Source organism: Triturus cristatus, chromosome 5_2, assembly GCF_964204655.1.
Source record: "Triturus cristatus chromosome 5_2, aTriCri1.1, whole genome shotgun sequence".
Taxonomy (NCBI): Eukaryota; Metazoa; Chordata; class Amphibia; order Caudata; family Salamandridae; genus Triturus; species Triturus cristatus.
This window is the reverse complement of record NC_140588.1, coordinates 105088414-105113808: the sequence shown is the minus strand read 5'-3', so window position 1 is coordinate 105113808 and position 25395 is coordinate 105088414. Positions and strand designations below refer to the sequence as shown.

Sequence of the window (25395 nt, the reverse complement as noted above, 5' to 3'; positions counted from 1 at the left end):
CCCTCTCAATAAGTCTCGCCAGACCAGCGCATGCGCTGGGTCAGGCGAGCCCTAAAAAGGAACAAAACAGGAATCAGGCAACCCGGGAAGTAGTAAATATTGGGCTAAGGAGAACAAACGAAAGCTGAAATGAAGCTAGGTACATTTTGACAACATGAACATTAAGCTGTGCCAAATTTTAGACACCACAAGTGCCAGTATACTTGACTTGAAACAGAAGAGAGAAACTTTCAGACAAAGCCCTATTAATCTTCCTCTGCATATAGGATTAGTGAAGAAACTTCTAGAGGTAAAAAATACCTTTTTGATTTCCCAGAGTAGGGACAACCTCTAAGATTTAGGGAAGAAGGCATGGGGTTTAAAGAGCCACGTGCTGAATGAAAAGACTTCCTTATAGGGTTGAGTCTGATTGGTGGGCACACACTGACGATTAGATCTGCACATTACATAATCTAATCCCGCAAAGGCAACAAGATTAGATTAAGACAGGCCAGGCACATCAGAACAAAGGCATCACCGATCTCCCCACTAAGGAAACTACCAGAAGGCGAATAACAAGTTACCTTTGAGGACCTTATTTCTGATGGAAATGACCACTCGTGCAGTTTCCTTACAGGACTTGCACTTGGTGTTGCAAAAATGAAGGAAACTTGAGAAAACTGGGCCAGATCTGGATCTGTAGAGTCCCGTGGGGTGGTGATATCCACATGGTCCATGAATTCATGCCATCCGGGCCAGAGTTTAGTCAATTGTCCAGCCTCATGCTCCCCCTTCACAAAAATATTTTGAATCCTAGCTGAGGTCTGCTTTCATAATGCAGCCCAAAGGGCAACATCAGCAGTCAGAATTCTGTTTGTATTCTTACCTGTTTTGATATCAATGACGTACAGTACAAGTTCTAGCTGATGAATCCATTCACAAATATGGTTATATTAAAAAACTCCTTACCTCATGTTCTGGGGACAGATGTTCCATGTCTGTTCGTAAACATCGGAGTCCAGGTAAAAAGTGATTGACCATTATTTCCTCCGAAATAACTAAGAAAGTAGTTAAGGTGTGATAAAATACATCGGTTTGGTATTGCATCATGAAACCATATTCCTTGCTAAAGACTGAATACTTATTAACGTATGTGTGTCCAGGTAGAACAGATTTAACATGCATCAGCTTTTATACAGAGTATTAGCGTTATACTGGAGCTCTGTAAGGTGTTAATCATTTATTTATTCTTAGCAGGAAGGACTGGAAGAGTTGGGCAGGACGCACCAATATTCTCTTGAGAGGAAAGGGGTTTCTGACCTTCAACCAGTGGTTACTAAAGGAAGATTCTGATTTCTGTATCATGCAGTAAACCTAAAGAGAAGCACAGCACTATCATCCAGAAAGTATATGTTTTGATCCACTAGAAACCTCAAAAATATTTGAGTCCTAACATGCTGCAGACAACAGAAAGTGAACCAGTGCGAGGTGTGTTTGATATTTCTTTCCTTCAGAAAATCAAGTGGCAGATGAGTTGTTACACTGGCCCTTATGATAACATTTGCTGGTAGGAGCAGATAAACTCGCTCTGTAACTTGCATTCAAAAGCTTTACAGGCCACCATAGGTTTTTTCATAACATCGCACTCAATGCACCTAAATATTTAAAGTGCATTTAAAATATTGCCCCTAATCCGGAAGTAGTATACGATTTTAAAGGCAATTTCAATGGTGAAACAAACCAACACTGCATAAATAGGAAGACCTCCATACTAACAGTAATATAGCACAATACAAATCTCTGTGATATAGCGTATCATAACATAATATGTGAAGTAAACAATGGTGTTGCTTTTTGGCAGACCAGCAGTATTAAACATCTACTCCTATTGGTTTTGGTAGGTTTGGAAAAAACAGACTGGGCTGTTATATGCTTTCTTCACTCAGATCATGGTCAAAATCAGGTTTAAAGCAGTCCCACCCCCAAAAAAAACACCACTACCATCAGCCACGATTACTTGGCCACTCAGTTTCACAAATATAAAGTGACACTTTCTTGGGTACTTTGATATTAATTGCTTATTAGCGTGGGAAACGAGAACAATTAAATTAGGAACTTTTTATGCAGCAGTTGTGGTACAGCTGGACAAGATGGAAATTAACAAGGCAGTAAATCTTGACAACCTAGGTTAATGTAAAGCAGGAATAAAATTAACGGGATAATAAAAACAACATATATCAAAGCCTTCAAAAGAAACCATAGTATTCGTAATACTTTTTAAATCAAGCATCAGCATAAAACAAACATTTAACAAACAAAACATTGTGAAGGGGAATTAAGAAATATCAAGTTCGTTGATATGTACTACTATTAATTAAAGTTGTATTGAACATGATAAACATGCACAAGAACAAAACATAAATAAAAGGTTGCAGTAATACATTGCCAGCGCCATTCTACCTTCGGCAATAAATTAGGTTTGAATATATTGCCAAGGGAGAAGAGTATGGTCTTTCTGGGAAAGCACCTGGACCCAACAACTTCTCCTTCTAACATTTAAAATGACAAAGCTGACTAAGATTTTATTCGCTTTCTTTTGCATGGTTCAGTGAAGCAACACAGGCAGTGATCCTAAAAAGGGGAATTCTCAGTGAATTAATGACTTGAAGGGCAATTGCCTTCGTGCAGTGTTACAACACTGAAAACATTCAGGTGGAGAAACCACTTATAAATCAAACTTGTTCCTGCTTTGTACAACGTACACAGCCAACCTCCTGGTTTGTCAAGTTAACTTGTTCAGACCCTCAAATCAACAATTGACATATCATCTAGAAGCCCTAAGGGCTTTAAGTGGAACACGAGTAATCTGTTCAAGATCTCATTTGGAAGGACTTGGACACATGTAGAAGGGATCCGCAAACCCCCAACCAGAGCAAGTACAGGATCTGAAACCCCAAAATCATAACATATGTGGAAGCAATAGGGGCCCCTTTACCATCTCATCATGCTTTAGCTACTGCCAACAGAAAACAGATGTAATGAGGGATTAACTGGCAGAAGCATGCTGAAGTGTAGATGTTCCGTTAGCTTTCACCTAAATATGATTCTGCCACATTGATATATCTAAGTGACTCATCAAGATAACCATTACAAACACTTCGAGCAGTACATCTGTATTGTAATATAACACCTATGAACTTACCCATGGCACTGAGACTTTAAGACAGCAAGCACAAGTTATTAATATGACACCACTATTATAAAGTATTTATCAAATTACAATCCTATTTGGGATGTAAACTAGGTCACAGTAGGAAACATGCTTAAGTAAAATTAAAGGGATGGTCAAAAAGATAGTTTTGCAAGCATGACATGCTATTTTATTGTTTCTATGGATCTTTCACAACAGATGAACAAGTAGGAAATAAATACTATCCAGGATCACCAGCACACAACAACCCCCTCCTCTGCAGAGCATAATACATGGCTTTTGACACATGATCAAAGGACATATATTTCTTATTTCCAATAAGAGGGACAACATTTTGAACAGGGTAGCCCTGCCTAAGAATGTCAGCGGGAGGCAATCTCCAATGTTGGACATCTCACTTCAACCTTTCGAGGGGCAGTACCACGTTTTGTCAAAGAATAATGTCGGGTTCATTGTGACAAAGTCCAATGTAGAAAAAGCCCTTGGCAACCAGTTCCAGGGTGCAATTGGTTGGCAGTCGCAGTGATCTCCCATGTATTTGCTACAGCACTTGAAATTGTTTAGTATTGCTCCAGGAGGAGAAATGCTTCCTCAAAATGCTTTGGAAAGGTCTCAGCCAAGAATAAAACACAGGTTAGGTTGAAATATGAAAAACCAAGCATTGACGATGCCAATAGGTATGGCTTTAAAGGACTTTTGCATGGTAATGTGAACATTACAAGCAAATTGTATTAAAATAGATATGTATTTTGTGGAAGCAAAGAACTGTAGAATAAAATAATACTGGTGTAGGTTAAAAGGTGAGGTGACAGTTGCACTGTAAAGCCAGACCTAAAAATTCATGGTCCCTCCCATCTGTGGTGCTGCAAGAGAAAAACATCATAAATGATCTAGTTATCTAACACACTTTAAGGGCATTATATAATCATGTGTATGCTCCTGAAAGATCGAACCCAGGCAGCGGGGCAAAGAAACAACATTATCATAGCTGTGTGGAGGGCAAGCACTTTTAAATGGAAGCACAACACTTCAGCCCATCAAACATGTACTCCTGGTTCTGAACATGTGGCTGGAGCCAAATCCCTCTATAGTGATGCTCACATAATTGTCTGGCGACAGCTGTGCTGTCAAGCCAGCCCATAATTATACACATCTTTGGGAAACAAAGCCATATTATGTCATCACTTGGATTATTCACGTGTATTGAACTAGTGCCACAATAAAATAAAGAAGAAATAGCGTATGAAACGTCTTTGCTTTAAGAAATATATTGAAATGCCTCCAGTTCCCTAAAGCGGCTTCAACCACTCCACACAATTGCCCACGGGGTTTACAAATCACAGGCCTAAAGCCAGTATTCTTTTAAATAAATGTTTTGCAGAACCCCACTGCCCAGTCTGCCATCAGTGTCTAAAAGTACATTTTGGCTGTCATTGCTAGGAGTCCATGCTTTCAAATTGCCAACATAACAGGAAATAAATTCCCTATGAAATCAATGGAGGATGTTTTAGGTGTTAGAGGGGGCTTTGTAGCACTTTATGGAGTGGGTGTTGAGGTCTTTCAACATTGATTTATTTGATACACCACAGCAGTGTTTAAGCATAGAAAAATAGCCATATTTTTTTTTAATACATTTTTTTTTGTTTCAACAACAAGAACACTACAATATAGAGCATTGTTGAAAATACGGTTTCACACACCTGGATATTACAAAAAAAAAACTATTTCCCCGACCTTCTCCCCTTCAGTTTAATTTTCAACACTACTTGATGATTTTCCTGTGGGCCGCTGTCTGCAGGTGGCAACCATGTCAGGGGTGTTGCAAATATCACCTCTGTAGTCATTCAGCATCCCCAGATTTTACCCCATTTTTGTGGGTAGCCCAGCCTTCGTAGACAACCCTTTCAGCTGGCATGCACCAGTCCATGTCGTGTTTCCAACTGTATATCTGGGGTACTTGTTCGGCTGCCCATGCTTTTGGAATGTTTCGTTACGCGATAGCCAGCCCAATAGTTAACCATACGCATTCTGTTCGGAAAAAGTCTGTTCCCTACAAAACATTCAAAAGGCAACATTTTGCTGTTAAAGCCAGAGGAGATCCACATTTCCCACTCAGACACAATATTGTTTCCCAGAAGCCTTGTATTCTCGGACACTTCCAAATCCTGTGATAGAAGGTACCCACTTGGCCACAAGCCCCTCACCAACTGACGAATATTGTCCGACCCATCTCGAACAAGGTTGTCAGGAAGTGATACGAACGGTGGCAAACCTTCAACTGTACAAGGAGAAAGCCTGAGCGTATGGCCACCTCTCTAGGGGAGGTTGTGGCTTTCTGCCATTCATCATCTTTGAGACCCCCCAGCTCGTTGACCCATCACGCATGCAGGTGTGTCAGGGCGTCAGCTGAATTGTGAAGTATTTTCTTATATGTCACTATATGGCCATTCACGGCATGTATTCGTCAAATGGTCTGTCCTTTAATGGAGCGCACTTTGGTACTACCATAGCCCTCGGCAGCGTCACCATAAGTGCATGTCGAACCTGCAGGTAACGATCGATCTCAGTAAGTGTTATCTGGTAGTTTTGCTGTAAGTCAGCAAAAGGAACGACGTCCTCCTTTTGCCATAAATCACCCAGCCTAGAAATGCCAATTAGGTCCCACTTGTCAAAGCCCGGAAGACGTTTCAATGTACCCTGTGTGGCTGTGTCCCACAAAGGTGTAGCCTGCATGATCTGGCCCTTCCAGCCCATGAAGCGAGAGGCCGTGTGCCAGACGTCTACCACTATCGCTGTCAATCCCTTAAGTTCTAGGCACATGGGAGGCTCGTAGAGTGCCCAGAGATATCTCCCAGTTGCAGTACTAGCTTGTCCATCCGGTAAGCTGGTTCGTTAAGAGACCAGAAGACCCAGCCATTGATAGTGGTCAACTGTGCCCCCCGTTGAACTTCTGGATGTCCAGTAATGCCACTCCACCTTCGTACCAGCCCCTCATTAATTTCTGTTGAGCTATTCGTGTTGGGGCGCCATGCCACAGTAGTGTTCCGATCTCACCCTCTATGGCTTTGAAGTACGATTTGTGGACTGTGTAGGGCTTGTTTTACGAAACGTATACAGCTCATGGGAGGGACAACATTTTGAACATGGTAGCCCTGCCTAGGAGGGTCAGCGGGAGAGAATGTTCAATGTTGGACATCTCACTTCAACCTTTCGAGGGGCAGTACCACGTTTTGTCCAAGAATAATGTTGGGTTCATTGTGTCAAAGTCCAATGTAGAAAAAGCCCTCGGCAACCAGTTCCAGGGTGCAATTGGGTGGCAGTCGCAGTGATCTCCCATGCAAGTTGGAAATCTGAGATTTCTGTCAATTTATCGTGTATCTTGAGTGCTGGCTGAAGATGTGAAATAGATGCATTTACCTGGCTAATGTAAAGTCTGGATTAGTCACGTAAAACAGGATGTCATCCACATATAAGGAGATTTTGTCCTCCCACTGTTCGGTCCATTGTAAGCTCCGTACCAATGGGTCCTGCTTTACCCAAGCAGCCACGGCAAGCGTAAATATTAAAGGCGATAGGGGGCAGCCCTGTTGCGTGCCCTGCTGCAGTCGAAAGACCCTGGATGTTTCTTTTTTTACTCTGACCTATGCTAGAGGATCAGTGTAAAGGCGTCACACCCATTTGATGAAGAAGGGCTGAAGTCCAGTTTAGCCAAAACCTCAAACAGGTATGCCCATTCAACGGAGTCAAATGCCATGCGTGCTTCCAATGAAAATACTAGTGTCTGTTCCTGTAGGTGGGACACCCTGAAAATAAAAAATGTTATGCTTTTGCCTCAACCCCATACTCCAAGTCTTCAACCAGTGTTTTGTTCTAATCACTTTAGAATTTTTATGGTGGAAATGTAAAATAATTTCTGCAACCAGCTACTGCTCAGAAAACAAAGAATGAATTTCGGGAAAACTACTGCAAAGCTACTAACCCGAGATAAACACTATTTAGGAAGAAAATAACACTCTTCCTGGAGACCCTTCATCTTCTTAAACCTACCCACGTGTCCGACTGACCACAGAATAATTTTATAGGATGAAATTAGGGGTGAGGTTATCATGGGTGCAAAAGGCTAGACTGATCCAGGGCTGAGGTTTATGAGTGGCCCAATGGACCCAATTATTACTTTCCAACAAGGGTATAGCTGGCCCACTTTCAGATCTGGGTTGGCAATGCAGCAGTCTGCAAGACATATTGTTAACAATTCTTTAAATTATACATCGATGCCAAGTTTCAAGTTGCAAGACCCCTGATGTCCCTAGATCCTTCTGCGGAGGTATTGCGCAACTGATACACCAGTCAGATGAACTTGGGGGGGAAATAAGGGTAAGAAAACCAGCACCAGATTGACCCTCTAGGTGGGTTTGTCTCAATCTGTGAAGCTGTCTGGTAACCGCTGGGACTGCAAGGGATTATGGACAGCTATAAGGTAAATTAGGAATATGGAATATGGACGATTAGGAATATGGAATACTGTGCAGACTACAAAAATTAAGCTTATATGTCACAGTGGCAGAATGCGCTGTAACACGCTCCTGTCAGGCCAGAATAAAAGGCATGAACCTCAGGAAGCCAGAAACAGTCAGGTCGCAAGCTGAGAAACAAAGGTAGGAGTCAAGCACATGGACAAATACACCTTGACGGGAATGAAAACACTAACTTCAGGAAAGCGGAAAGGTGAAAACATCAAAGGTCCAACAACAGATAAAAGGGTGCAAACTAAAGCCAAGCGTAGAACCACAACTATATGGCACATCGTCAGGTCATTGCTCTATTTTGGCACTGCTTTAACTACTCAATCAAACAACAGTAGTATTTTGACTACCCCAGAAGAGAGAATGTTAAGTTAAACTGTGTTCTGTGGTCTAGTGTTTTCATGAGTCCTAATTCCACTGCTTTGTCTTCCATACTTTACAGGCCTTTCTGACCCAGCAAGGGAAACGAATTTTCAGACGTTTCTGAATCCTTACAAGAGAACAGGCATATCCTCCAATGAGTATTGCTCTCTCACCTCATGGTATTGGCTGTCTGGTGCATCATTGCGCCTTCTACAGAGTGCTTGCATTGTAATGCATGAGGGACTACTCAGACTCACTCATCAGACATTCAATTCTTTAGCATATAACATGCAAGGTAAACAGAATGTAATCTGTTTTGTATTTTACCGAATTTGCACATGCCAGCGTTTGCATATTCATAACAAGAAAGCCAAAACAATTAATTTCGTAGGGACTGTTTTTTCTTAAGAGGGGTTCCCTCCAGATTTCTGCTTTGCAACACCCACTGTACCAAAAACAGGAAGTGCCAGGAGGCATATACCAGAAGTTATAATACATGGTGAAATGTCTGCATACCCTGCGTAATCTGGGAGCTAATATGGGTAGCCTCTCCTTTGTCTTTGGAGCATACAACACTCACCTGTTAATTAATTCCAGGCGTCAGACTCGATCTATAAATTTCAAAGATCTTGAAGGGGTAGAGGGAGGTAGCTCCACACTGGCACTGGAAGTGACATCCAGCAATGTCACCAAGTCCCTACAGCTCCCACCTCAACGTATGGCTGTCTGTTCCCTTCTTTTCCATTCCTTCAACATGGATCTGGAGATTGCTTCCCTTCAATTTTTTGCACGTCAGAGCTTCACAAATTTCAGTTTTGTGCAGCGCTAGGGATGTCTCCCTGGAAGTGCTCAGGTTTTAAGCCCTGTAGGGATTGCGAGGGACAGATGCCCATTACAGACCTTCATTCTATTTGTCTGTGGTACCTGGGGTTTGCCACACTTTTGATGGCGTGAGCTTGTGTCCAAGCGAGGTTGCCAACTCCCCATTCCTCGAGCAGACACAAGAAGCACATGAAGCATTCCTTGAAAAGTAAGCCACATCAGCATTATCTGACTCCTATCAGACCTTCATCCTCAGAGACAGAGTTATTCCCCTGAGGCCTTCTGAGCCAATGCAGCATCCTCCCCCCCATTGCTCCAGTGGCCGAACTGGTCCTACCCAAGGCCTTCGGCGCCTATGCAGAAACTCCCTATTTCCTGGCTTGGATCTGGTGGCATTTATCAGTGCCATGTTTGGGATGTTCTTTGGTGCAGAGAACGCCTCTGGTGCACCTCTTGGTCTCGTGGGATCATGTGGCATACCAATATTCATTCCTTTTATGCTGTGCCATTCAGTGTTTATCCGTCACTGCTGCACCTCCTCTCTTCTCCAGTTAAATTGTGTGTGACACTGCTAATGGCTCCATCCCTGAAGGCATTAACGCCATCTAATCCCACTTCTCGGAGCCCACTAGAGCCGCTAGGCTCCTTCAGCCAGTCTAATTCACCGATGTGCATTGCTCCAGGTTGGAGACCTAGAGATTAATAGAAGAGGAAAGTGCCTGCCTTTATGAGTGCTTTGGAGCAGACAAAAATCTGCTTGGGATTGATGAGACCGGATTGAACCAAGGATCCACTGACCATGCGACTGAATTTGCTGGCCTTACTTCAGCCAGAAGTTTGGATACATCTCCTAAATTAGGAAGAGTTTCCTCCTGAGTCACATCCTTTCATTCGGTGATGAACAAGTTAATTAATTTTGGCAACGCTCTTTCAGGTAGGTACTCTATTCTCACCTTCACTCAAACCTGTGCAATGTATGCTTCCACACACTGAAATTGAGTGGGAGCAGTTGACTGCATTCAATCTACTTCTACAGGTACTGGATGTAATGAACAAGTTACTTACCTTCGGTAACGATGTATCTGTAAGAAACATTAGTTAGTTAGATTCCTCACCTTAGAATATCCCCAGGTATCAGGCTGGATCCAGAAATATTTTTGTAGCAATACCCCTTGCGCGTCGCTAGGCGTCGTCTGCGGCTCCGCATCCGTCGTTGGCGTTGTGCACCTGAATGACGTCGGAGTACTTAGACGCCGCCCTCGCGCGCTGACGTCAGTTCTTGTACATAGCTTTCCGCGCCAGGAACGCAGAGCCATGCAAGAGACCGACACTGGTGCCAAAAAGTCTAGGGCCCTGAACAGGATGACCTTAACCCTAGATGTCGGTTCCCAGAGCGGGGAGGATGGGTGGGTCAGTGAGGAATCTAACTAACTAATGTTTCTTACAGATACATCGTTACCGAAGGTAAGTAACTTGTTCATCTGAAAGAAACACGTTAGTTAGATTCCTCACCTTAGAATAGATACCCCAGCAATACCAACCCCGGTGGAGGGTCTACGAACCAAGATCACACCAGAAAGTCCTGGAGAACAGAACGGCCAAAGAAGCCATCTCTCCGGACTTGGCTGTCCAGGCAATAGTGCTTGGCGAACGTGTGCAGTGAGGCCCACGTCGCCGCCTGACAGATGTCCTGCAAGGGAACCCCCCGTCCCAGGGCAGTAGTCGCCGCTGTGGCCCGGGTGGAATGGGCTTCTCAGCCCAACAGGAGGGTCCTTTTTCGCCAAGGAGTAACAAACCTTTATACACAAGACGACCCACCGTGAGATGGTCCGCTTGTGTACAGCCCTCCCCTTCTTAGCACCTACGTATCCAACAGAAAGTTGGTCGTCCACCCGGAACTATCTGGTGCGGTCCAAGTAAAAGGACAGCACACGTTTGGGGTCCAGACGTTGGAGCCTCTCTTCCTCTTTCGAAGGATGCGGAGGCGGAAAGAAGGTGGGCAAAGTGACCGATTGCCCGATGTGAAAGGGGGTCACCACTTTCGGAAGAAAAGAAGGACGAGTCCGGAGGACAACCTTGTCCGGATGAACAGAAAGAAAGGGAGGCTTAGATGACAGAGCCTGGAGCTCACTCACCCATCTAGCCGAGGTGATAGCTACCAGGAAAGCAGTCTTAAGAGTCAGAAGACGAAGGGGACAATTGTGAAGAGGCTCAAAGGGAGCGCACATCAGAAAGGTCAAGACAAGATTCAAATCCCACTGAGGCATTACAAAGGGGACAGGAGAAAACATGTGAGTAATGCCTTTAAGAAAACGCGAAACAACAGGGGACTTGAAAAGAGAAGGCTGATCAGGAAGCCGTAAGACAGCAGAGATTGCAGAATGATAACCTTTCAAGGTGCCCAGAGCAGAGCCCTGCTGGGCCAAAGAAAGAAGAAAGAGTAGAACCTCAGAAAGAGGGGCGGAAAGGGGATCCACAGCCTTTGCTGTGCACCATGCCACAAATTTGTTCCATCTGCAGACGTATACCGATTTTGTGGAGGGACGCCTGGCTGCCAGAATCACATTTTAAATTTGAGAGGGTAGCTGTTCCTAAAGAAAGGGGATAGAGAGAGATGCTGTGTGTGCTAAGAACTAGGTTAGGCCGGGCTGGGTGTGGGGAATTTCTCCTTTAGATTATAGTGCCCTCACACACCCTTTCAGGTGTCCTGCTTCATCATAGGGCGTTGCTCCTCGTGGGGGTGGCGCTGCAGTCCCCCACGGGCCCCGCGAGAGGGCTCTTTGTCGGAGTTCTTTTTTCGGAGACGCCGCAGTTGTGCATGTGGGTGTGTGGGTATGTCTATAAGGGATGTGAGTGGTGCGTTAAAATAGCTGGGTAGAAACCAAGACCTTTATTCGCGGTTCTATCCAACATGAATTAAAAATGATCCTGGAGGTCCTCAAGAACAAATATAATGAGGGCAGATATAAAAATTATTCCGCAATTCTCAGGATACGTGAGTGAGTGGGGGAGTGAAAACTAGAAAAATAGGGTCAACATGTTTCGCGCATATGAATAGGTCCTTAAGGGATCCGATTGCGCTTCGTCAGGACCAAAAAAGATAAGTGGGTCTAAAAAGTGAATGAAAAAGGAGGTTCCAGAGAGAGTGGGGTACTGTGAACCAATTTTACCTTTACAGTAAGGGGAATTGCGTCGTTGCGCTGGTAGGTGCTCCTTCTTATAGGGAAACCTATACCCAACCTGAAAAAATAAAAAGATGGACAAACACACAGAAGACCACAAGATAATAATCAAGCCAGCTGACAAGGGCGGGGCCATTGTTATTCAGGACCAAGATGCATATGACAGGGAATGTGACCGACAACTGGCGAACACCAGGTATTACGAATTGATCACGGTGGACCCAACGAAACGCCTTCAGACTCAGATCAAGAGCATGACCGGTGAGGCAGTAATGGAAGGCTGGATTTCACCACAGGAGGGGAATTTCCTGACCACAGAGGAACCCCGCACTCCATACTTTTACACACTACCTAAAATCCACAAGGGGCTTACCCCCCCACCTGGCCGGCCGATCGTGTCCGGAATTAACTCTGTACTGGAACCTCTGAGTAAGTTTTGTGATTTCTATCTACGACCTTTGGTCAGCAAAACTCCGACCTACCTGAGGGACACTACCGAAGTCCTTAATCTGATAGAACTCTTCCCAGATGCGGACAAGATTGACTTCCTGGTGACCATGAACGTGGAAGCACTTTACACCAACATACCACAGGATGCCACTTTGGAAGTGCTGGAAAATACACTCCGGAACATTGAACCATGGCCCTTCGAGACACCGATTACATTTATCTGCGACTGTGCTTCCCTGGCTCTGAAAGAAAATTTCTTTGCTTTCAAATCACAACTGTTCCACCAAATACAAGGTACGAGCATGGGAAGCACATTCGCGCCGAGCCTGGCATGCCTTTACATGGCACATTTCGAAGATAGGCACATCTTAGGAGCCACTAACCCCTACAAAAAACACATTCTCCTTTGGCGTCGCTACATCGACGATGTGGTTCTGTTTTGGCAAGGAAATGAAGAACAATGTATCGCTTTCTGTAATTGGGTCAACAATCTGAACCCATATTTGAAATTCACCAGCACGAGATCTCAACACAGCATCCCCTTCTTGGACCTTCTTATTTCACTAGAGAACGGCTGTCTGCATACCACAAACTACAGAAAACCTACAGACAGGAACAATCTTCTGATCTATGATAGCCACCATCCCCGTGCTCTAAGGAACAACCTCCCGGTAGGCCAGTTCTTACGCTTACGAAGGAATTGTGACACTACCAAGGAGTTTGAGATACAATCAGCTCTACTTGAGCGCAATTTGGAGGTTCGACACTACCCCAAGAACATTATCCGTCAAGCTCAAAAAAGAGCAAAGAACAGCCCCAGAGCAGCCCTTTTGGAAATAAAAGCGAGACCCGATTTGGAAGCAATCACTTGTGTGACCACATTCACCCCTGGCTCCAACAATGTCCAGAAGGCAATCAAAAGACATTGGACTATATTGAACTCAGGAGCTTTCGAACCTGGTCCCCCACCTTTATTCGCATTCAAACGCACGCAGAACTTAAAAGACCATCTGGTACATACAAGACCAAAACCACAACCCACACACCAATCTACACTGTGGTCTCTACCACCTGTAGTGGGACACTATCCCTGTGGCTCTTGCTCAACATGTGCAGAAACTGCGATCTCAAAAGAAATCGACCTAGGTCTAATGACACCTTGGCGCCAAACTAGACACACAAACTGCAACACTACAAATTGTGTCTACACTATAGTGTGCCCATGCAACAAGAGGTATGTGGGAATGACCACACGAGCAGTCAAGATACGCATAGGGGAGCACAAAAGCACCATAAGACGCAAGAAGACTAATACCAAATTACTAACTCATTTTTCTGAATTAGGACATCCAGCAGAAAGTCTGCGATGGACCATCATAGTTTCCAATCCTCATTGGAACAAACGGACCTTGTTTATACAAGAACAACGGTGGGTCCATAGACTGAGATGTGACTCAACGGGTTTAAATGATGAAATCCCTTGGGCCGAGCTAACATGATCCCCAGAGAACCTCCGACTGAATTCTGAGCTGAATTAACCCAGGTTCCGGTTTAGACATTCTGTTCTTCTTGATCAAAAAACACACTTTCCGGTAGCACGGTCTTTTGATTACACACATAACAGTAAAGACTAACACCGTGTAACGAGACTCACTACTATACCATCACTTTGTGAGTTTTCCATCTGCTTAATCTGCCTGACTAGTATCACGTTTAACATATTAGCGGTTGCTTAACAACTGTCACCACTTTCGACTGTGTGGTCGCTGCCTAACTTTTGGCCTATGCATTCTGACCGCCCTCTCGTTCACTAATTTACCTAGTGAATGTACGCACCTCCTTTGCGCATTATATTTAATTTCCATTTATTTGCTCTGCGCTATAACATCCTGGTTTCACTTCGTTGAACCCTCCCATTCACCACCCCCTACGTCTATCGCTGCAACGATCCAATTGATCGTCGTGACAACGCCCCTAACATCTTTTTTCGACCAACCACGGCACCTCCTGACGCCTCCGTAATGGACCGCGTCGTTATGGCAACCCGGCAGAGAGCGTCACTACGTCACCTTCCAGCACCATGACGCTTCCGTATTGGAACGCGTCGTCATGACAACTCGGCGGAGAGCGTCCGCTCGTCACCCTTGAGCATCGTGAAGCGACTGGGTCTCCCTAACTCGACGTCATCTCGTCACTTTCTGACGTCAATTTACCGCGCACGTTTTCAGCGTTTGTTTAGAATACATATAAGCCATCCCCATCCGACACCGGTCTATCATTCCGGCGTGTTACGGAGGAGGGGTAGGTTACCACCCTGCAGGCGACTGAACACTTGTGAGTATTCCGCCACCATGGCAACGCTCTCGACGTGGGAACGACTTGGACGAGGTAGACTGAAAACATTCTTTGATTCCCCTTAGTTTCACTGCTCGTCTCATCCGAACCGCTGACGGAGCCCTTCCCTTTCAACTCGGGGGTAGGCCTGTTTTGTCTTCAGTAGTTTTTTAATCAGTTTTTTAATTATTTTAATGACATACCTTCGACACCCGAACGCACACCGGGTGTTTCTTTCTTTTTGATCTAATCGCCGCTGTAACAAAGACCTGCATTCTGGTCTTTTCATATCGCATGGTCACATTTAATAAGTACTACGGATTTATATGTGCACTATGGATAGCGGCAAGATTATCTTTAACCAATTTTTTGGGTGAATATTATCACTAGAATCTGCATGTGTAAATTAGAAGCATGTGGATTATGTTCATTTTTCGTGCCACTGTATAATGAATTCACGTCATTTCTTGGCACTTCTACATGACAGAAGTTGTATTTTCTTTGTCTGTTTATATATGTGTGTTTGTCCATCTTTTTATTTTTTCAGGTTGGGTATAGGTTTCCCTATAAGAAGGAGCACCTACCAGCGCAACGACGCAATTCCCCTTACTGTAAAGGTAAAATTGGTTCACAGTACCCCACTCTCTCTGGAACCTCCTTTTTCATTCACTTTTTAGACCCACTTATCTTTTTTGGTCCTGACGAAGCGCAATCGGATCCCTTAAGGACCTATTCATATGCGCGAAACATGTTGACCCTATTTTTCTAGTTTTCACTCCCCCACTCACTCACGTATCCTGAGAATTGCGGAATAATTTTTATATCTGCCCTCATTATATTTGTTCTTGAGGACCTCCAGGATCATTTTTAATTCATGTTGGATAGAACCGCGAATAAAGGTCTTGGTTTCTACCCAGCTATTTTAACGCACCACTCACATCCCTTATAGACATACCCACACACCCACATGCACAACTGCGGCGTCTCCGAAAAAAGAACTCCGACAAAGAGCCCTCTCGCGGGGCCCGTGGGGGACTGCAGCGCCACCCCCACGAGGAGCAACGCCCTATGATGAAGCAGGACACCTGAAAGGGTGTGTGAGGGCACTATAATCTAAAGGAGAAATTCCCCACACCCAGCCCGGCCTAACCTAGTTCTTAGCACACACAGCATCTCTCTCTATCCCCTTTCTTTAGGAACAGCTACCCTCTCAAATTTAAAACGTGACTCTGAGGGAGCATGGGTACTGGACCTATTTTCTAATTACGCTCCCGGTCCCCCCCTCTCCTTGTTGATGATGCCAGAATCACATCACAGACTTCAGGAGGCAAGTCAAATGGCATCAACTGGTGCTGCTCAATCTCCACGCATGAAGGTGGAGACTGGACAGGTTCGGGTGGAGGACCGTCCCCTGCTGCTGCGACAGAAGGTCCTCCTGAAGAGGCAGTCATACCGGAGGATCGATTGACATACTGAGTAGCTCGGGATACCAGTACCTTTGTGCCTAATCCAGAGCCACTAAGATGACTTAGGCCCGGTCACGCCTGATCTTCTTCAGCACTCTGGGCAGAAGTGGTATAGGCGGAAAGGCGTACAACAGACCGCAACTCCACTCGCAATGAAAAGTGTCTCCGAGCGAGTGCCGTCTTGGAAATTCCAACGTGCAGAACTGCTGACATTGCGTGTTCTCTTCGGTGGCGAATAGATCTAACCAAGGCTCTCCCCACTGAAGAAAGAGACCTTGCGCCACGTCCGAGTTCAGACGCCATTCGTGATCCATCATGCACCGGCGGCTGAGTTCGTCTGCTCTGGCGTTCAGGGAGCCCGCCAGATGTTGAACCACCAGGATGATGCCCTGGTGTTCCAGCCATGTCCAGAGGCGCAGAGCCTCCTGACAAAGGGTCCACGACCCCACCCCGCCCTGTTTGTTGCAATACCACATGGCGGTGGTGTTGTCCGTGAACACCTGCATGACACTTCCCCGGACAGAGGGAAGGAAGGCTTTCAGTGCAAGCCGGATCGCTCTCAGCTCCAACAAGTTGATATGGAGTTGAGACTCCGCCGGAGACCAGAGGCCTCTGATCTCCGCCTCTCCCATATGGCCCCCCCCATTCCAGGAGGGACGCGTCCGTCACTACTACGTGCTCTGGTTGGGGTAGGGAGAGGCATCTGCTCCTGACCCAATCGCGGTCCGTGAGCCACCACTGCAACTGTTTCGCAGTGCCCTCCGAGATCAAGACATGGTCGGACAGGTTGCCTCGATGCTGGGCCCAATGAAACTTCAGGTCCCACTGCAGAGCCCGCATTCGCCACCTGGCGTAATGCACCAACAGGATGCAGGAGGCCATCAGCCCCAGAAGCTGCAGCACCAATTTGACCGAAACCCAGGATAGAGGGCGAAAGATGGGAATCAGAGCCTGAATATCCCGGACCCGCTGTTCCGGAGGATAAGCCCGGAACTGTGCCGAATCGAGAACCGCTCCGATGAAGAGGAGCTTCTGGGAGGGTCTCAGGTGTGACTTTGGCACGTTGATGGAGAACCCCAGCAAATGCAGGAGGTCGGCCGTAGTCTGGAGGTGGGAGACGACTTGCTGGGGTGAGCCCGCCTTCAACAGCCAGTCGTCGAGATAGGGAAGACTGGAATCCCCGATCTGCGCAGATGAGCTGCGACCACCGCCATCACTTTCGTGAACACCCGAGGGGCACTGGTGAGGCCGAAGGGGAGCACGGTGAACCGAAAGTGCTCCTGACCCACAGTGAACCGCAGGTAACGCCGGTGGGCCGGCAGGACGGGGATGTGAAAATAGGCGTCCTGCAAGTCCAACTCCAACATCCAGTCTCCAGGGTCGGGGGCAGCCAGAACCTGAGCTAAAGTTAGCATCTTGAACCGTTCCTTCCGGAGGAAGGCGTTGACGCTCCTGAGGTCCAAGATAGGGCGAAGGCCCCCTTTGCACTTCTTGGGAACCAGAAAGTAGTGGGAATAGCAACCACGGCCTACTTCTGGACCAGGAACGCGCTCGACGGCCTCTTTGGCCAAGAGGGCCGTAACTTCCTCCCGCAGAGGATTCAAGTGATCCTCCGATATACGGTGGCACTGCGGTGGCATGGCTGGAGGGGTCGTCTCGAAGGGGAGGGAGTAGCCCCCTCGGACGATTTGCAGCACCCACCTGTCCGATGTGATGGATTGCTAGTGGAGCAGGTGATGGCGAACTCTGCCGCCCACTGGCGTGGAATGGGCCTGAAAGCTCGGACTAGGAGGGCTTTGAGGCGGATGCTGCCGGGGTGGATGTGGACTGACCGGCACGTTGTCCTCCAGTACTGCCACGGCGGAATCCACGTCGAGAGACCCCAAGGACTTGGCCGTAGCCCGGGAGTCCTTAAAACGAGCCAGCGCACTATCCGCCTTCTCACCAAAAAGGCGAGTGCCATCAAAGGGCATATCCATGAGGGTACTTTGGACATCCCCCGAGAAAGACGTGGACCGCAGCCAGGCGTGGCGTCGGAGCGCCACCGTGGTGGAAATCACCCTACCCAGCGAGTCCGTGGTGTCTAGTCCACACCGTATGGCATGTCGTGCTGCATCTCGCCCGCCAGCAAGCGCCTGGGAGAGACGTGTCCGGGACTCCTCCGGACACAGGGGCAGCACGTCCTCCACCGTATCCCACAGAGAGTGGGAGAAACGGTCCAAGAGGCAAGCGGTGTTCAAAGACCGCAGGCCCAAACTCAGGGAAGAGAACAGCTTCTTTCCGAACTGTTCCAGCCTCTTGGATTCCCGCTCCGGAGGAGCGGACGGGAAGGAGGATTGGGAAGTGGAGGCCTGGATAACCAGACTCTCGGGGGTGGGGTGTTGGGACAGGAAACTGGGGTCGCCTGGAGCAGGACGGTGGCGCCAGGCCACGTTCCGATCCACAGGAGGAACTGTGGAGGGCATGGACCAAGTGCCCTGCAGAACGTCTATGAGGGCCTCATTGAACTGCAGCAAAGGCTCTGTGGAGCTTGCTGACGGTTAAAGCACCTTTGTGAGGATGTTAGTCCTCACGGCCACAGCAGGCAACTCGAGCCCCAGGGCTTCGGCCGCCTTGCGCAGCACCACTGAGAAAGCTGCACCTTCCTCCGAGGCCACAGTCGGAGGAGAGCTGAAACCAGCGTCCGGGGAGTTGTCCAGACCACTGGCATCCCCCAGTTCGTCTGCCCAGTCCTGTGAAAGTAGGCCCTGTCTGGCCATAGGGTCCTCAGACCCCTCCCAGTCGCCCCCGTCATCCGATTATTGATAAACAGGAGGAATGATCGGAGCCGCGCAGTAGATGAAACGCTCATCCATCGGCGTCGGGTGTGGCGTCGGGTGTGGCGTCGAGCGCCGCGCCTGCGCCGGACCTGGACGGGGGCTAAACTGGGGAACGGCGTCGTCCGGAGACGGCGCCGGAGGCGGAACCGGTGTCGGCGCCACCGGAGGAGGCGTTGTGTGGTCGACTTGCGCCGGCAGAGATCCAGGCCTGGATCCCTCGGGGTCCTGTGGCGTCGGCACCGAAGTCGGCGTCGGGGCCAGAGCCGCCGGCACGCGAGGGCGCCCAGTCGAGCCCGTGGGGCCCGAAGGCGCGCCAGCAGGCATCGACGGCGGAGCCAGGCCCCTCATGGCCGAGAGGAAGGCACTGACCTCCGCCGGAGTCCCGTCAGTCCCAGGGACCGGCGGGTATGGAGACGGACGCGGCTCCTGCGGCTGCGACGGAGCCGCGGGGGTGGGACCACCCTGACCGTCGGCTTCTTTGATCGCTTCGACTTACCCGAAGTTTTCGAGCCCGACGAGTGATGATGGTGGCTGCGGCTCCGCGACCGGTCCTTGGACCTCCTCCTGGACCGGGACCATGAGCGGCGCGGAGCCGAGTGCCGAAGCTCGAGAAGCTTACGGGACCGCTCCCGCCTAGCCTTCGAGGTCATGGCCTGACAATCGGGGCACGACTCCGCGTCGTGGTCGGCCCCCAGGCAGTAAAGGCACCGGCGATGGTGGTCCGTCACCGACATCAGTCGATGACAGGAGTCAAAGGCTTTAAACTCAGGCATCCTACCGGCACCAGAGTCGAGTCGACAGAAGACCAAAAAGAGTCAAATAAGTGTAGTCAAAAATTGACTAAGGGGTAAGCTCTTCCCAGATCGGCGCTGTCTGGCGCATAAAAAAGAAGAACTGACGTCAGCGCGCGAGGGTGGCGTCTAAGTACTACGGGGACGTCAATCTGGCGCACGACGCCAACGACGGACGCGGAGCCGCAGACGCCGCCTAGCGACGCGCAAGGGGTATTGCTACAAAATCTTTCCGGATCCAGCCTGACGCCTGGGGATATTCAAAGGTGAGGAATCTAACTAACGTGTTTCTTTCAGATTCATGGGCCCAAGCGTCCTTCTATAAATCTGTTTACGCCGGACAATGGGACAAATTTGTTGCTTGGTGTGGCACCCATAGCACAGACCAGTTGCAGGCTAAACTATTGGATGGATTACTCTTTGTTTTGTCTTTGGCCCTGCAAAGTCTTACAGTGGGCAATGTTAGATGCATCTGTAGGCTCTTCTGGCCTTAGTGCACTTAACAGACCAACTGTCCTTAATCAAATCACCTGTTGTGGTGCATTTTCTTAAAGGTTTGGTCCACATATTTCCTCCTAAACCATTTGAGATGCCACAGCGAGACCTTAATTTGGTCCATATTTTCCCTACATGTACCCCTTTCGAGTCACTGCACAGCTGTTCCGTACGTTTCCTGACCCTGAAGATCGTCTTTCTCATCAGGTTCACCGTAGCTCATTGCATGAGTGAGCTTTAAGCTTTTAAGTCCAGCCACCCTATACCATCTTCATTCCAGACATATTTGTGGGGAGGACTAAAGCGGCCTTTCTATCGAAAGTCTCAAATCCCTTTCATGTGGGCCAGTTCATCACTCTTAAAAAAGTATTTGCCCCACCTCACCCCTTTAAAGAGGAGGAGAGATTCCATTGCTTGGACCATAAAAGAGCACTTTTACATTTATCGTACCAAGATCTATAAAGTGGACAATTAACATTTTTGTGGGGTTTTCTGGAGCAAAGAAATACAAGGCAGTGCGGTAGAGGACCTTATCTAGGTGGATAATCCTCTGCATCAGGATCTGCTACACGCTGGCCAAGAAGCAGCCTCTTGAAGGATTGGGGGCCCACTGCACCAGGGTCAAGGCTGTCCTGGGTATGTGTCTGACTGCTACATGGGCATCAGTGCACACATGCGGGAAGCATTATTGCCTTGAAAGCCAGGTTGGACGCAAAAGTCATTTTGGCCATTCGATCTGCAGGACTTTTTGGTCTAAATCATTTGACAGATCTACCACAGGTGGAGGTACTGCTTTCACACCTATTCTAAAGTTGAGGAAGCTGCGGTTAGAAATATCCATCAGCAGTCACTTTCCTTCAATAATGCTCTTTCAGGTGGATGCTCTAAAGCACATTCCTCACCACCCTCCCATTTCCCCGTTCTGTGGAATGGACTCTTTTCTATCAAAGGAGGTCACAAATTAGAGATCTACAAACTGACATGAACAGCTAGTTTGTAGGGTTCGCATTTGAAGGGGCGGACAGTGCCCATAAAGAAACTGATATTAGCATGCTTGGGAGGCACATATATGTGCCTCCCGCCATCACTTTCGGGGCAGAGCGGGTCAACGCGGAGCTGCACGACACCACCTTATGATGTATAGGGGGCTATGCGGAAAAATCTGGATTCACTCTGGCGCCTGGCAATGTAGCAAAGCTGAGGAATCAGCAGTTAAAAGTATCCATCAGAAAAGAAAAACAGCAGAAGTGTTGCAGCTTCCTTTACCATCAATTGAGGCAAAGACTAACATTCTAACAGGGGTCCTATAACCCTCAGCACCATTCTTTGAGCCACTGATTCCTTTCAGTGATGCTGTGCTCGAGCCAGTGTTCGCTCCGTGCAAGAAATCATCTTCCACCCCAGAATTAAATAGACTGCTGGCAAGATGCTATCTCCCATCCCCTGGGGACCTTCTTTTCGTGTCCACTCGTGATTTCCTTCACTAGAAAGCTTGGTGTATTTGATGCGTTGTGTTCTATGGGTCAGGTGTTGGGCACTTTCCCCACCCCTCCAGTCAACAGAGAGCCCAAACGCCTGGAAGATGGGGGAAAGAATATCATCTATGCTGGCAGCAAGCCACTATAGTCCCTAAATGCCACTAGCCTACCTCGACAGATATACACATGCCTTTTTGGGACATGGTTCTGTTGGTTGTGCCATAGCAAACACAAAAAAATGACGGACGGAGTACTGAATCTTTTCAAACACTCACCCATAGTCAAGATCTGAGTTAAATCCATCCTTCTTTTGCTCACTATGCCACCCCAGTTTGGACCCAGGCATATGCAAATCAGTCTTGACCCTGCTCCCCATGGGAACAGCCCGGTCCGAACTGCCAGACCAGGTCCTACCTTGACCGGAAACAAGCATCCTGGGACTGGTTTCGGGTATCACCCCTCATCAGCCAGGCTAGCTTGAATCCAGTGGCACAGTGAGCAAGGGACCCTCATCTGGCCAAACTTTTGGCCACCTCGGGCGAACATAGCAAACTCTAGAAAATTATGGATGGAGTGCTGAAACTTTTCACTCACCCCCAGTCAAGATATCTGGGGGAAATCCATCATTCTTTTGCTCACTATGCCACCCCAATTTGGACCCAGACATATGCAAATCAGTCTTGACCCTGCTCCCCATTGGAACAACCCAGTTCGAACTGCCAGACCAGGTCCTACCTGGACCTGAAACAAGCATCCTGGGAATGGTTCCGGGTATCACCCCTCATCAGCCAGGCTATCTTGAATCTCGTGACACAGCAAGCAAGGGACTCACATCTCAACCATTATTGCCAAAGATTTTCAATGTCTGCCAGCATATCTATTTTTAACACAAAAAGGGACATAAATATAGCACAGTTGTGCTCACACTTTGGACAGTTTATGCACAGTAGATGTTTGCAATACAATGCTATGTCTGCATGTTGCGGATACCATTCTGTGATTTTTTCTGCCAGCACCGCTGTGACCCACATTGCTCTGCTGCCTCAAAGATAATCAGAGGGGAGCTGCCGCAGTCTATGTCGCTGCTGCTGGGGACTTAAAATCTGACAGTTCCCTCTGGCTCTCCCCTGGGGGCCATCTTGCCACCATAAAAGGAGCGCTGCAGTCCGGGGTAATGGAGGCGGTGTCTGCCTGTTGCGGATACCATTTCTTGGGCCGAGACTTTTTCTGCCAGCACTGGTGACCTGCATTACCCCGCTGCCTCAAAGCTGGTCAGAAGGGAGCTGCCATAGTCTATGCCGCTGCTGCTGGGGACTTAGAATCCCACTACTCCCTCTCACCTGCACCTCATCTTGCCACCATTAAAGGTGTGCTGCTGTCCCCCAGCGCAGGCCAGCCCAGGCAAATCCCGGACCAAGGGCCGGCCCTTCTGTGCCCATGCACAGCAGGGCCACTCCTCTTTCGTGTGGCCTAGGTTTTGAAGGTAAACCCTGCGTGTTGCCCAAAAGAAAATATTTTTCCTATTACTATAAATTCATTAGTTAACTTGTCTTGCTTGGTACAATCTTTGCTGTACTTATCAAGATAATGGGTAAATGAAAACTGCAAGGCTCTAGGCCTGCAAAAGCAACTAAAGGAACTGCACCCATCTCCTCTAAAAATACCTGCTATTACTAATTATTTATCAACAGTTATAAGTGCTTTGATCACTGAAATTGGCTGGGTTGAAGAAAGAATAAATGCGGTGAGAAGATGTTCATTATCCTCATCAAGCACACAAGAATCACATGCCCAACTAACACCCAAAGCGGATGTGCCGTTTCCATCTGATGATCTGCTGAGCACCAGTAAGGGTATGTACAAGTCAGGCCAGATCTCTCATACCTAAAAAAGATAGTACCTACGTGGATGATGAATTATTGGGTGATTTTAGAGAAACAGCAAATCCCATTGAAAATCTGTCTGCCACATCGGCTGTTCCCAGCCACCCGTATGACTCACCCCGAGCAAGCGAAGTAGGAGTAACAGGCAATTGTTTCCAAGAAGGAAACCATGTCACCATCCTCCTAACTGGGCTATACAACATGAGATTTTCGCAAACATTGTGTACCATGGAGACATCCTCGCACACTTGTGGCACCTTAGTCAAATCATGTTATGATGATCTATTTCGAAGAATTGAAGCACTAGTTGTTGATCTTAAAAAAAGACTGGTTTGATAAATTGGAACAGAGAGTGGGAAAGAACACAGACCTGTACAGACAGCAGTTTCCTAACTCACAGGGGGTGATTTGCTCGGCGAGTAACTACAGCACTACATCTGTACCTCTTTCCACGGCACCGGGGACTTCTCACCCTAAGCCCATATATCATCAACTGCAATGCAATGGGCCTGCCACTATGCTCTTTGTCTCCGAACCCTCTGACTCAAATTATGCTCACTCTCAGATAAGTTTGGCTCCTCCTGTGAACGTCGAGCCGACCTCCTAAAGGCCTTCGATTAACCGCCCAGCTTAGTCACCTCTATATCTTCCACCCGAGTCAACATCCTATGTTATTATTCTAAATCATGTTCCTACTTTGTCTAGAAGGGGGGGGATGAATCTGAAGAAGCTTTGAAATAAAAAGTTTTACATTTGTTTAGTTCTTCTGCGGGGAGGACTAAGGGCCTTTCATATAAGATACTTACTGTGTGGCGAGTCTCAGGCATTGGTAATCACAGAGCCCTCCCTTACAATGATTGTGTGGTAGTTAAACCTAGATTACCAGGGCTGGTGAGGAAACGTCTGTCTCTCTTAAGCCATCCAACAGTTTCCCACGGTCAAGTAAGAGCGTTATCGTCAAGATATTTCTATGCACTATCCATGGGCTTGTATGAAGGCCCATCTGTTAATCCCAAGGTTCTTGTATGTCCGGTGATTAGCTCATCTTCTTTTGATCTCTGTTTTAATATCTGTTACTCTGCCTTAAACAATCTGGAGGAGAATGATTGACTGATATTAGTCCATGAGCATTCAGGCCCCCCGCTATACGACTACAATTAGACTCTGATTCAGCTATTGGAAAAGTCCCACCTCTCCCTCCCCCCCACCCAACTATTGTCATTAACCCAAAGGCCCCTGGACATATGGATGATCTGGCTGTTTGCACAGTGGTACTAATCTCCCCTTTAAAGTACTACCTTGGAACACTGGGGGACAACGCACCAAGCTTGTAAATCAGGACTGGGTCGGTTTTGTTTCAGGCCACGAGTTGATTTGCTTCCAGGAGACATGGTCTCTAATAGACTTTCAAATGAATAGGTACCGCTTCTATAGCAATCTTGCTATACTCGCTACTTCTGGGAGGGCGAAGGGAGGTTGGGACATCTTGATTTCTCACAAATGTACTAACGTGAAAGTTAAACTCAAATTCTTTGCGTTGATTTCAACTACTGCTAACTGGGTTGGGCACTGCAGACATTATGGTAGAACATTTTATCA

The 25395-nt window shown here is 47.5% G+C and overlaps 1 protein-coding gene across 7 annotated transcripts in view; it reads right to left on the bottom strand.

Moving 5' to 3' along the window:
* RELCH (RAB11 binding and LisH domain, coiled-coil and HEAT repeat containing) overlaps positions 1-25395 on the bottom strand; it is a 760620-nt gene that overhangs the window by 24180 nt on the left and 711045 nt on the right. For all 7 annotated transcript variants that reach the window (XM_085606887.1, XM_085606888.1, XM_085606890.1 and 4 more), the window contains one exon: positions 949-1037. In XM_085606887.1, coding sequence (XP_085463013.1) covers positions 949-1037 — 89 coding nt within the window. The remainder of the gene's footprint in view (positions 1-948; positions 1038-25395) is intronic.